This window comes from Patagioenas fasciata, chromosome 39, assembly GCF_037038585.1.
Source record: "Patagioenas fasciata isolate bPatFas1 chromosome 39, bPatFas1.hap1, whole genome shotgun sequence".
Classification (NCBI taxonomy): domain Eukaryota; kingdom Metazoa; phylum Chordata; class Aves; order Columbiformes; family Columbidae; genus Patagioenas; species Patagioenas fasciata.
This window is the reverse complement of record NC_092558.1, coordinates 1,117,501-1,130,788: the sequence shown is the minus strand read 5'-3', so window position 1 is coordinate 1,130,788 and position 13,288 is coordinate 1,117,501. Positions and strand designations below refer to the sequence as shown.

General features: G+C 60.8%; 1 protein-coding gene across 1 annotated transcript in view; it reads right to left on the bottom strand.

The window, feature by feature from the left end:
* LOC139826280 (neurexin-2-like) overlaps positions 1 to 13,288 on the bottom strand; it is an 86,272-nt gene that overhangs the window by 4,590 nt on the left and 68,394 nt on the right. The window contains exons 19-22 of the mRNA XM_071801514.1: positions 10,720 to 10,888; positions 7,433 to 7,522; positions 4,055 to 4,374; positions 2,451 to 2,529 (exon numbers count right to left, since the gene is read on the bottom strand). Of these exons, the coding sequence (XP_071657615.1) occupies positions 2,451 to 2,529; positions 4,055 to 4,374; positions 7,433 to 7,522; positions 10,720 to 10,888 (658 nt within the window). The remainder of the gene's footprint in view (positions 1 to 2,450; positions 2,530 to 4,054; positions 4,375 to 7,432; positions 7,523 to 10,719; positions 10,889 to 13,288) is intronic.

Sequence of the window (13,288 nt, the reverse complement as noted above, 5' to 3'; positions counted from 1 at the left end):
GTTCGGGAGGGACCCAGGAGTTCAGGAGGGACCCAGGCGTCCGGGAAGGACCCAGGAGTCCAGGGAAGGACCCAGGAGTTCGGGAGGGACCCAGGCGTCCAGGGAGGGACCCAGGAGTTCGGGAGGGACCCAGGAGTTCGGGATGGACCCAGGCGTCCAGGAGGGACCCAGGCGTCCGGGGGACACCTGTGGGTGCTGTGGGTGGGGGGAGGGGCAGGGGTATGACAGCTTCGCACGTGGGGGTGACACCCGGATGCCGGGGTCCCCTCCCTGTCTGTCCGTCTGTCTGGAGGGGGTGGGGGGGCGGGGCTTGCACGGGGCACACGCGTGTGAGCAGAGTGGGCGGGGCCGTGGGCGGGGCGTGCACGGGGAGGGGGGTCTGTGCACAAGCGTGTGTGTGAGTGTGAGTGTGAGTGTGAGTGTGACCCCGTGTCCCCTGACACACGTGGGTGTGAGGGGAATAATGGGGAGGGTGTCAGGGGGCGTGTCAGTGGGTGTGTCCGGGTGTCAGTGGGTGTGTCAGTGGGGGTGTCTGGGTGTCAATGGGCGTGTCCAGGTGTGTCTGGGTGTCAATGGGTGTGTCAGTGCGTGTGTGTCTGGGTGTCAATGGGTGTGTCCAGGTGTGTCTGGGTGTCAATGGGTGTGTCAGTGCGTGTGTGTCTGGGTGTCAATGGGTGTGTCCAGGTGTGTCTGGGTGTCAATGAGTGTGTCAGTGGGTGTGTCCGGGTGTCACTGGGTGTGTCACTGGGTGTATCACTCGGTATATCAATGGGTGTGTCTGGGTGTGTCCGGGTGTCACTGGGTGTATCAATGTGTGTATGAGTGTGTGTGTCTGGGTGTGTCAATGGGTGTGTGTGGGCGTGTCCTGAGTGTGTCAATGGGTGTGTCTGGGTGTCAATGGGTGCATCAATGGGTGTGTCTGGGTGTCAGTGGGTGTGTCTGGGTGTCAATGGGTGCGTCAGTGGGTGTGTCTGGGTGTCAATGGGTGTGTCTGGGTGTCAATGGGTGCGTCAGTGGGTGTGTCTGGGTGTCAATGGGTGTGTCTGGGTGTCAATGGGTGTGTCTGGGTGTCAATGGGTGCGTCAGTGGGTGTGTCTGGGTGTCAATGGGTGTGTCTGGGTGTCAATGGGTGCGTCAGTGGGTGTGTCTGGGTGTCAATGGGTGTGTCTGGGAGTGTCCCAGCGTGCCCAGGTGTCAATGGGTGTGTCAGTGGGTGTGTCAATGCGTGTGTGTCTGGTTGTCAACAGGTGCATCAATGGGTGTGTCTGGGTGTCAATGGGTGCGTCAATGGGTGTGTCTGGGTGTCAGTGGGTGTGTCTGGGTGTCAATGGGTGCATCAATGGGTGTGTCTGGGTGTCAATGGGTGTGTCTGGGTGTCAATGGGTGCGTCAATGGGTGTGTCTGGGTGTCAGTGGGTGTGTCTGGGTGTCAATGGGTGTGTCTGGGTGTCAATGGGTGTGTCTGCGAGTGTCCCAGCGTGCCCAGGTGTCAATGGGTGTGTCAATGTGTGTGTGTCTGGGTGTCAATGGGTGTGTCAATGTGTGTGTGTCTGGGTGTCAATGGGTGCATCAATGGGTGTGTCTGGTTGTCAATGGGTGTGTCAGTGGGTGTGTCTGGGTGTCAATGGGTGTGTCAGTGGGTGTGTCTGGGTGTCAATGGGTGCATCAATGGGTGTGTCTGGGTGTCAATGGGTGTGTCTGGGAGTGTCCCAGCGTGCCCAGGTGTCACTGGGTGTGTCACTAGGTTTGTCAGTGGGCATGTCTGGGTGTGCGTGGACGTGTCAATGGGCCACGTGTGGGTGTGTCAGTGGGTGTGTCCGACTGCGCGTGGGTGTGTCTGGGTGTATCAATGGGCTGGCTGGGTGTGTCAGGGGGCGTGTCCGGGTGTCACTGGTTGTATCAATGGGGTGTCTGGGTGTATCTGGGTGTGTCTGGGAGTGTCCAGGTGTGTCTGGGTGTCAGTGGGTGTGTCAGTGGGCGTGTCCGGGTGTGTGTGGGCGTGTCCGGGTGTGTGTGGGCGTGTCCGGGTGTCACTGGTTGTATCAATGGGGTGTCTGGGTGTGTCCGGGTGTGTCTGGGAGTGTCCAGGTGTATCCGGGTGTCAGTGGGTGTGTCAGTGGGCGTGTCTGGGTGTGTCAGTGGGCGTGTCCGAGTGTCACTTGTTGTATCAATGGGGTGTCTGGGTGTATCTGGGTGTGTCCGGGAGTGTCCAGGTGTGTCTGGGTGTCAGTGGGTGTGTCAGTGGGCGTGTCTGGGTGTGTCAGTGGGCGTGTCCGAGTGTCCTGGTTGTATCAATGGGGTGTCTGGGTGTATCTAGGTGTGTCCGGGAGTGTCCAGGTGTGTCTGGGTGTCAGTGGGTGTGTCAGTGGGCGTGTCCGGGTGTGTGTGGGCGTGTCCGGGTGTGTGTGGGCGTGTCCGGGCGTGTCCCGGCGCCCGCGGGGCCGCACCCACCTGTCCCGGGCTCGCACTCCTCCAGGTCCTCATCGTCACTGGGACACTCGGCCGAGGCCACCAGGAGATCGTCCGTGTTCTGGGGGGGGGGCGGCACTCACCCGGGGACCCAGGCGTCCGGGACCCTCCAGTGACCTCCGACCCCCCCCGGGACCCAGGCATCCGGGACCCCCTGGGGACCCCACCACCCCCCGGGGACCCAGGCGTCCGGGACACCCCAGGGACCCCCCCGACCCCCAGGGGACCCCCCAGTCCCCCCCCGGGGACCCCACCACCCCCTGGGGACCCAGGCATCCGGGACACCCTGGGGACCCCACACACCCCCTCCTGTCTCCCCCACATCCCCCTGTCCCCACTGTGTGCCCCCATCTGCCCCATGTCCCCCCATGTCCCTGGTGTCCCCCCCATGTCCCTACATGTCCTCTTGTTCCTCCATATCCCCCCTGTCCCCATATCCCCCCTGTCCCCATATCCCCCCATGTCCTCCAATGTCCCCCATATCCCCCCATGTCTGTGTGTCCCCCAATGTCCCCATATCCCCCCATATCTCCCAATGTCCCCCATGTCCCCACATCCCCCTATATCCCCCCATATCCCCATGTCCCCAAATGTCCCCCATGTCACCTCATCCCCCCATGTCACCCATATCCCCCCATGTCCCCCATATCCCCCAATGTCCCCACACCCTCCCATATCCCCCCCTGTCCCCACATCCCCCCATGTCCCCATATCCCCCATGTCCCCCAATGTCCCCCATATCCCCCAATGTCACACTATGTCCCCCATATCCCCCCATGTCCTCCAATGTCCCCCATATCCCCCAATGTCCCCCATGTCCCCACACCCCCCCATGTCCCCCATGACCCCCAAGTGTCCCCATATCCCCATGTCCCCCATATCCCCCAATTTCCCCCATATCCCCATGTCCCCCCAAGTGTCCCCATATCCCCCAGTGTCCCCCAGATCCCCCCATGTCCCCATATCCCCCCATGTCCCACTATGTCCCCCATATGCCCATGTCCCCATGTCCCCCCATGTCCCCATATCCCCCATGTCCCCCAATGTCCCCCATATCCCCCAATGTCCCACTATGTCCCCCATATCCCCCCACATCCCCATATCCCCCCATGTCCTCCAATGTCCCCCATGTCCCCCCATGTCCCCCATATCCCCCAATGTCCCCCACATCCCCATGTCCCCCCAAGTGTCCCCATATCCCCCAGTGTCCCCCACATCCCCCCATGTCCCCATATCCCCCCATGTCCCCCAATGTCCCCCATATCCCCCAATGTCCCCCATATCCCCACACCCCCCCATGTCCCCCTATGTCCCCCATATCCCCCAAGTGTCCCCATATCCCCCAGTGTCCCCCATATCCCCCAATGTCCCCCATATCCCCCAGTGTCCCCCATATCCCCCAATGTCCCCCATATCCCCCAGTGTCCCCCACATCCCCCCATGTCCCCACACCCCCTATGTCCCCGTGTCCCCCATATCCCCATGTCCCCATATCCCCCAATGTACCCCATATCCCCATGTCCCCCCAAGTGTCCCCATATCCCCCAGTGTCCCCCCTATCCCCCCACATCCCCCAATGTCCCCACCTGCGCCACGGTGTCCCTGAGGGTGGGCGAGCGCCCCCTGCGGGTGGTGGTGGTGGCCATGGTGGTGGTGGTCTCCATGATGGTGGTGGCCATGTCGGGCGGGGCGGGCGTGGCGCCGGGCGGGGCGGGGGGCGGGGGCGGCTCCCCCACCAGGCGCAGGTCGCCCTCCAGCCGCACCCTTGGGTGCCCCTCGGCCGCCAGCGCCAGCAGCTTCAGCCCGTTGTAGTAGAGCCCCGAGAGCTGGCCCTGGAACGGGCGGCCCCGCTCGCCGCCCCCGACCCGCACCAGCGCCTGGCTGTTGAAGATGGTCAGCTGGCGGCCTGAGGGGGGCGGGGCCGGTCAGGGACACGCCCACAGTGGGACACGCCCACCCTGACCCCGCCCAGATCCACTGACCCCACACAGAGCCCACCCTGAGCCATCAAACACCCCCATGCACCAGGGGCTGGGTACTGAATGGGGGCAGCTGGCAGCCTGCAGGGGGCGTGGCCGAGTTGGGGACACGCCCACCCTGGCCCCGCCCAGATCCACTGACCCCACCCTGAGCCATCAAACACCCCCATGCACCAGGGGCTGGGTACTGAATGGGGGCAGCTGGCAGCCTGCAGGGGGCGTGGCCGAGTTGGGGACACGCCCACCCTGGCCCCGCCCAGATCCACTGACCCCACCCTGAGCCATCAAACACCCCCATGCACCAGGGGCTGGGTACTGAATGGGGGCAGCTGGCAGCCTGCAGGGGGCGTGGCCGAGTTGGGGACACGCCCACCCTGGCCCCGCCCAGATCCACTGACCCCACACAGAGCCCACCCTGAGCCATCAAACACCCCCCATGCACCAGGGGCTGGGTACTGAATGGGGGCCGCTGGCGGCCTGCAGAGGCGGGGCCGGTCAGGGACACGCCCACAGTGGGACACGCCCACCATGGCCCCGCCCAGATCCACTGACCCCGCCCAGACCCCACCCTGAGCCATCAAACACCAGGGCCTGGCTGTGAACTGGGGTGGCCTAAGGGGGGCGGGGCCGAGTCTGGGACACGCCCACAGTGGGACACGCCCACCCTGACCCCGCCCAGATCCACTGACCCCGCCCAGACCACACCCGGACCCCCCATGCAAGTGGTGGCCTGGGGGGTGAATGAGGGGTGGCTGATGGCCTAAGGGGGGCGGGGCCGGTCAGGGACACGCCCACTATGGGACACGCCCACCCTGACCCCGCCCAGATCCACTGACCCCGCCCAGAGCCATCAAACACCCCCCATGCACCAGGGCCTGGAGACTGAATGGGGGCAGCTGGCGGCCTGAGGGGGGCGGGGCCGAGTGAAGGACACGCCCACGGTGGGACACGCCCACCCTGGCCACACCCAGACCACCCCCAGACCCATTGATGTCACTCAGACCCCACAAGCACTTGATGGCCTGGGGGGTGAATGGGGGCAGTTGGCAGCCTGAGGGGGGCGGGGCCTGTCAGGGACACGCCCACAATGGGACACGCCCACCCTGACCCCACCCAGATCCACTGACCCTGCTCAGACCACAGCTGGACCCCCCATGCAGGTGGTGGCCTGGGGGATGAATGGGGGGTGGCTGACGGCCTAAGGGGGGCGGGGCCGAGTCAGGGACACGCCCACAGAGGGACACGCCCACCCTGGCCCCGCCCAGATCACACCCGGACCCATTGACACCACCCAGAGCCCCCATGCACATGGTGGTCTGGGGGGTGAATGGGGGCAGCTGCCGGCCTAAGGGGGGCGGGGCCGAGTCAGGGACACGCCCACAGATGGACACGCCCACCCTGGCCACGCCCAGACCTGTTGACCCCACCCTAAGCCATCACACCCCCTCCCCACCCCTCCCATGCACCAGGACCTTGGTGGGGGGTGGATGGGCGGGGCCAAGGTGGGGTCAGGGCCACGCCCACACGTAGCCACGCCCCCAGGCCCCGCCAAGTCCCCCTGCACAGGGCGGGGCCAAGCCAGGGACACGCCCACCCCACCCATCCATTCCGTGGCCCCACCCCCCGTGTGGCTCCTCCCTGGGCCAATCGGTCGCTAATTAGTGGGGGGTTAATTGGCCGTTAGTGGGTTTAGCGGGTGGGCGGCGCTCGCTCGTTAGGGGGCGGTTAGCGGGGGGTTAACGGGGTTATGGGGGTTCACGGCGGGGGGAGGGCGGGGCCCGGACGCCTGGGTCCCTCCAGATGCCTGGGTCCCTGGACAGGGAGGTCCTTGGGGATGGGGGGGCCCGGACGCCTGGGTCCCCAAACATCTGGGTCCCGGATGCCTGGGTCCCTAAATGACTGGGACCTCAAATATCTGGGTCCAGGACTCCGGGGTCCCCAAATAATTGGGTCCCAAAACATTTGGGTCCCAAAACATCTGGATCCCGGATGCCTGGGTCCCCGAATGCCTGGGTCCTTGAACATTTACGTCCCCCCAAAATCCATCTCCCGGACACCTGCGTCCCCAAACATCTGGTCCCCAAATATATGGGTCCCCAAACATCCAGGGTCCCAGGCATTGGGATCCAAAACATCTGGATCTCTGAACATCTGGGTCCCAAAGATTTGGGGCCACCAAGCATCCAGATCCATAAACATCTGGATCTTCAAACATCTGGATCCTAAACAACTGGATTCCGAACAGCTGGATCCATGAGCATCTGGGACCCAAACAGTGGGGCCCCAAACATCTGGACCCATGAAGATTTGGATCCCTGAGCATCTGGTTCCCAAACATTGGGGTCTCACAAATCCGTGTCCCAAGCATCCAGGTCCCAAGCATCTGGACCCAAGAACATCTGGATCCCAAGGCTCCGGGTCCCAATCATCTGAACCCATGAACATCTGGATCCATGGGCGTCTGGATCCCTGAACATCCGGGTCCCAAACACCGAGGTCCCTGAGCATCCAGGTCCCTAACAATGAGGTCCCAAACATCTGGATCCGTGAACTTCGGGGTTCCTGAACATCCAGGTCCCAATCATTGAGGTCCCCGAGCATCCAGGTCCCAAGCATCCGGACCCATGAACATCTGGATCCCAGGGCTTTGGGTCCCAATCATCTGGACCCACAAACATCTGGATCCAGGAACTTCGGGGTCCCTGGGCATCCAGGTCCAAAACATCTGGGTCCCAAACCCTGAGGTCCCTGAGCATCCGGGTCCCAAGCATCCAGGTCCCAATCATCCGGACCCATGAACATCTGGATCCCAAAGCTCCGGGTCCCAATCATCTGGATCCATGGGCACCTGGATCCCTGAGCATCCGGGTCCCAATCATCCGGACCCATGAACATCTGGATCCCTGAGCACCCGGGACCCAGGCGTCCGGGCGGGTGGGCGGGGCGTGCGGTGGGCGGGGCGTGCGGTGGGCGGGGCGTCGTTACCTTTGTCCAGCAGCCACTCGTCCACCACCCGCCCCAGGCGGAAGGGGATTCGCTGCCGCGCCAGCGCCAGCCGCTCGCTGTCCCCGCTGCCTTGGGAGGGAGGAGGACACAGTCACGCCCCGCCCACCGGGACACGCCCACGGACACGCCCACCGCCGGGGACACGCCCCCACGGACACGCCCACTGCTGGGGACACGCCCCCACAGCACGGACGCGCCCACCAGGGGGCGCTGAGGGGGGGGGGGTTGGCGCTGCGGTGGCACCAGGGCACGGTGAGGTGAGCGTGATGTCACTGGGATGTCACTGGGATGTCACTGATGTCACTGTGATGTCACCGATGTCATCAGCAGGGTCACTGCAATGTCATTGTGGTGTCACTGTGATGTCACTGATGTCACTGGGATGTCACTGATGTCACTGTGATGTCATCAGCAGGATCACTATGATGTCACTGTGATGTCACTGATGTCACTGTGATGTCATCAGCAGGGTCACTGCGATGTCACTGATGTCACTGTGATGTCATCAGCAGGATCACTATGATGTCACTTTGATGTCAGTGATGTCACTGTGATGTCATCAGCAGGGTCACTGCGATGTCACTGGGATGTCAGTGATGTCACTGTGATGTCATCAGCAGGGTCACTGCGATGTCACTGGGATGTCACTGATGTCACTGTGATGTCATCAGCAGGGTCACTGCGATGTCACTGTGATGTCATTGTGATGTCACTGTGATGTCATCAGCAGGGTCACTGCGATGTCACTGTGATGTCATTGTGATGTCACTGTGATGTCATCAGCAGGGTCACTGCAATGTCACTGTGATGTCATTGTGATGTCACTGTGATGTCATCAGCAGGGTCACTGCGATGTCACTGGGATGTCACTGATGTCACTGTGATGTCATCAGCAGGATCACTGCGATGTCACTGTGATGTCATTGTGATGTCACTGTGATGTCATCAGCAGGGTCACTGTGCTGTCACTGTGATGTCACTGTGATGTCACTGATATCACAGTGATGTCATCACCAGGGTCACTGTGATGTCACTGATGTCACTGTGATGTCATTGTGATGTCACGGTGATGTCATCAGCAGGGTCACTGGGATGTCACTGATGTCACTGTGATGTCATTGTGATGCCACTGTGATGTCATCAGCAGGGTCACTGGGATGTCATTGTGATGTCACTGTTGTGTCAGTGATGACACTGTGATGTCACTGTGGTGTCATCAGCAGGGTCACTGTGATGTCAACAGCAGGGTCACTGCGATGTCACTATGATGTCACTATGATGTCACTGTGATGTCACGGTGACATTACCAGCAGTGTCACTATGCTGTCAGTATGATGTCACTGTGATGTCACCAGCAGTGGCACAGGTGATGGTGATGTGAGCGTGATGTCATTGTGATGTCACTATGATGTCATCAGCAGGGTCACTGCGATGTCACTGTGGCGTGGATCTGATGTCACTGTGACATCACCAGCAGTGTCACTGTGATGTCACTGTGGTGTCACTGATGTCATTGTGACGTCACTGTGACGTCACCAGCAATGTCACTGTGATGTGGCTGTGATGTCACAGCGATGTCACCGGGATGTCACCAGCAGGGTCACTGGGATGAGAGTGTGATGTCACTGTGATGTCACTGTGACGTCACCAGCAGTGTCACTGGGATGTCATTGTGGTGTGAGTGTGATGTCACTGTGATGTCACTGTGATGTCACCACGATGCCACTGTTGGTGTCACCATCAAGTGTCACCACGACACAACCACAGTGTCACCACCAGTGTCACCTTGATGTCACCACCAGTGTCACCTTGATGTCAGCATGATGTCACCGTGATGTCACTGTGACATCACCAGCAGCGTCACCGTGATGTCACCATGATGTCACCATTGGTGTCACCGTGATGTCACCATCGGTGTCACCGTGATGTCACCGTGACGTCACCATCGGTGTCACTGTGATGTGGCTGTGACGTCACTGTTGGTGCCACCACGCTGTTGCTGTGATGTCACCGTGACGTCACCGTGATGTCACCACCCGTGTCACCAGGACATAACTGTGATGTCACCGTGATGTCACCGTGATGTCACCGCAGCCTCACACCCCCCCCCGTGTGTCCCCGTGGGCGTCCCCAGGGCGTGGTCATGACCTCACCGGTGGGCGTGGCCATGAGGCCCTGGTGGGCGTGGCCGTGACGTCACCGTTGGGCAGGGCCGGGGTGGGGGGAGGGGGGTTATGGGGCCTTTATGGGGCCGTTAGGGGGGCGGTGGGGGAGGGGCCGCTGCCCTTCGTTAGTGCCCTCGTTAGGGGTCGGTGCTTTAATTAGTGCCTTAATTAGCGGGGGAGGGGCAGCCAGGGGGTGGGGCTACGGGGGCCTATGGGGCTATAGGGGCCTATGGGGCTATAGGGGCCTATGGGGCACCCATGGGTGCCATGGGGGGGGGAATCTCTGGGTGCTGGGGGCACCTATGGGTGCTGTGGGGTCACTGGAGGTGCCTATAGATGCTATGGGGTGTCTATGGGGCCATAGGGGGCACCCGGGGGGGCTCCGGGCCCTGTGGGTGCTATGGAGGGTCCCTATGGATTCTATAGGTGCCATAGGGTGTCCATAGGGTACCTGGGGGGTCTCTCTCGTGCACGGCGCCCCCGTCCGCCTGTGGGGTGGCTCTATGGGGGGGTCCATAGGGGTCCATAGGGTATCTCTAGGGGTCCATAGGGTATCTATAGGGTGTCCATAGGGTACCTGGGGGGTCTCTCTCGTGCACGGCGCCCCCGTCCACCTGCAGGGTGGCTCTATGGGGGTGTCCATAGGGGTCCATAGGGTATCTCTAGGGGTCCATAGGATATCTATAGGTATTTCTAGGGGTCCATAGGGTATCTATAGGTATCTCTAGGGGTCCATAGGGTATCTCTAGGGGTCCATAGGGTATCTATAGGTATCTCTAGGGGTCCATAGGATATCTATAGGTATTTCTAGGGGTCCATAGGGTATCTCTCGGTATCTCTAGGGGTCCATAGGGTATCCATAGGGTGTCCATAGGGGTCCATAGGGTATCTATAGGGTATCCATAGGGTGTCCATAGGGTGTCCATAGGGTACCTGGGGGGTCTCTCTCGTGCACGGCGCCCCCGTCCACCTGCAGGGTGGCTCTATGGGGGTGTCCATTGGGGTCTATAGGGTATCTATAGGTATCTCTAGGGGTCCATAGGGTATCTCTAGGGGTCCATAGGGTATCCATAGGGTGTCCATAGGGTGTCCATAGGGTACCTGGGGGGTATCTCTCGTGCACGGCGCCCCCGTCCACCTGCAGGGTGGCGTTGCCGCCGCTCCGCGTGAAGCGAACGACGTGGAAGCGCCCGTCGCTCACCGGGGCCGGCTCCTGCAGGGCGATGTCCTCGGTGCCCACGTTGAACAGCACGCCCACCATGCCCTGCACCTATGGGGAGATGGGGGTCAGACCCATAGATTGACCCACAGACCATGGAGTGGCCCATGGAGTGACCCACAGCCCGACCCACAGCCCCGCTCCTGCAGGGCGATGTCCTCGGTGCCCACGTTGAACAGCACGCCCACCATGCCCTGCACCTGGGGGGACATGGGGGTCAGACCCATAGAGTGACCCACAGCCCATAGAGTGACCCACAGCCCGACCCACAGCCCCGCTCCTGCAGGGCGATGTCCTCGGTGCCCACGTTGAACAGCACGCCCACCATGCCCTGCACCTATGGGGACATGGGGGTCAGACCCATAGATTGACCCATAGACTGACCCAGAGATCATAGAGTGACCCATAGGTCATAGACTGACCCATAGACTGATCTACAGACCATAGCCTCACCCATAGACCACAGAGTGACCCATAGACCCATAGACTGACCCATAGACCATAGACTGACCCATAGACCCATAGACTGACCCATAGACCACAGACTGACCCATAGACCATAGACTGACCCACAGACCATAGATTGACCCATAGACTGACCCACAGACCTATAGACCAACCCATAGACCATAGAGTGACCCATAGACCCACAGACCTATAGACTGACCCATAGACCATAGAGTGACCCATAGACCCATAGACTGACCCATAGACCACAGACTGACCCATAGACCATAGACTGACCCATAGACCATAGACTGACCCATAGACCCACACACTGACCCACGGACTGACCCACAGACCCATAGACCACAGAGTGACCCATAGACCCATAGACTGACCCATAGACCCATAGAGTGACCCATAGACCACAGAGTGACCCATAGACCCATAGAGTGCCCCATAGACCACAGACTGACCCACAGACCCATAGACCACAGAGTGACCCATAGACTCATAGACTGACCCATAGACCCATAGAGTGACCCATAGACCACAGAGTGACCCATAGACCCATAGACTGACCCATAGACCCATAGAGTGACCCATAGACCACAGGCTGACCCATAGACCCATAGACCATAGAGTGCCCCATAGACCATAGAGTGCCCCATAGACCACAGAGTGCCCCATAGACCGACCCCCGTTCCTCACTCACCGTGTGCAGCTGCAGGAAGGTCCCCAGGCCCCAACGTCCCCATGTGCCCCCAATACCCCCCATGTCCCCAATGTCCCCATGTCCCATGTCCCCAATGTCCCCATGTCCCCAATGTCCCCATGTCCCATGTCCCCAATGTCCCCATGTCCCCAATGTCCCCATGTCCCATGTCCCCAATGTCCCCATGTCTGTCCCATGTCTGTCCCTGTGCTATCTCTATGATGTCCCATGCTGTCCCATGCTGTCCCATGATGTCCCATGATGTCCCATGGTGTCCCATGTCTGACCCTGGGCTGTCCCTGTGCTATCTCTGTGATGTCCCATGATGTCCCATGGTGTCCCATGATGTCCCATGATGTCCCATGATGTCCCATGATCTCCCATGATGTCCCATGATGTCCCATGTCCAACCCCAGGCTGTCCCTGTGCTATCTCTGTGATGTCCCCATGATGTCCCATGGTGTCCCATGCTGTCCCATGATGTCCCATGATCTCCCATGATGTCCCATGATGTCCCATGTCTGACCCTGGGCTGTCCCTGTGCTATCTCTGTGATGTCCCCATGATGTCCCATGCTGTCCCATGCTGTCCCATGATGTCCCATGATCTCCCATGATGTCCCATGGTGTCCCATGTCTGACCCTGGGCTGTTCCTGTGCTATCTCTATGATGTCCCATGATGTCCCCACGGTGTCCCATGTCCAACCCCAGGCTGTTCCTGTGCTATCTCTATGATGTCCCCACGGTGTCCCACGGCGTCCCCAGTGTCCCCGCCCACTCACAATGTGCAGCTGCAGGAAGTCGCCCAGGCCGGCCGCGCTCTCCACGCGCAGCACCACGGCCTCACGCTGCCGGGTGCTGAGCCCCATGGTGTCCCCATGTCCCATGGTGTCCCATGGTGTCCCATGATGTCCCATGGTGTCCCACGGTGTCCCATGTCCAACCCCGGGCTGTTCCTGTGCTATCTCTATGATGTCCCATGATGTCCCCATGGTATCCCATGATGTCCCATGATGTCCCATGATGTCCCATGATGTCCCATGGTGTCCCATGGTGTCCCATGTCCAACCCCAGGCTGTCCCTGTGCTATCTCTATGATGTCCCATGGTGTCCCATGGTGTCCCATGGTGTCCCATGATGTCCCATGGTGTCCCATGCTGTCCCATGGTGTCCCATGGTGTCCCATGGTGTCCCATGATGTCCCATGGTGTCCCATGTCCAACCCCAGGCTGTTCCTGTGCTATCTCTATGATGTCCCATGATGTCCCCATGGTGTCCCATGGTATCCCATG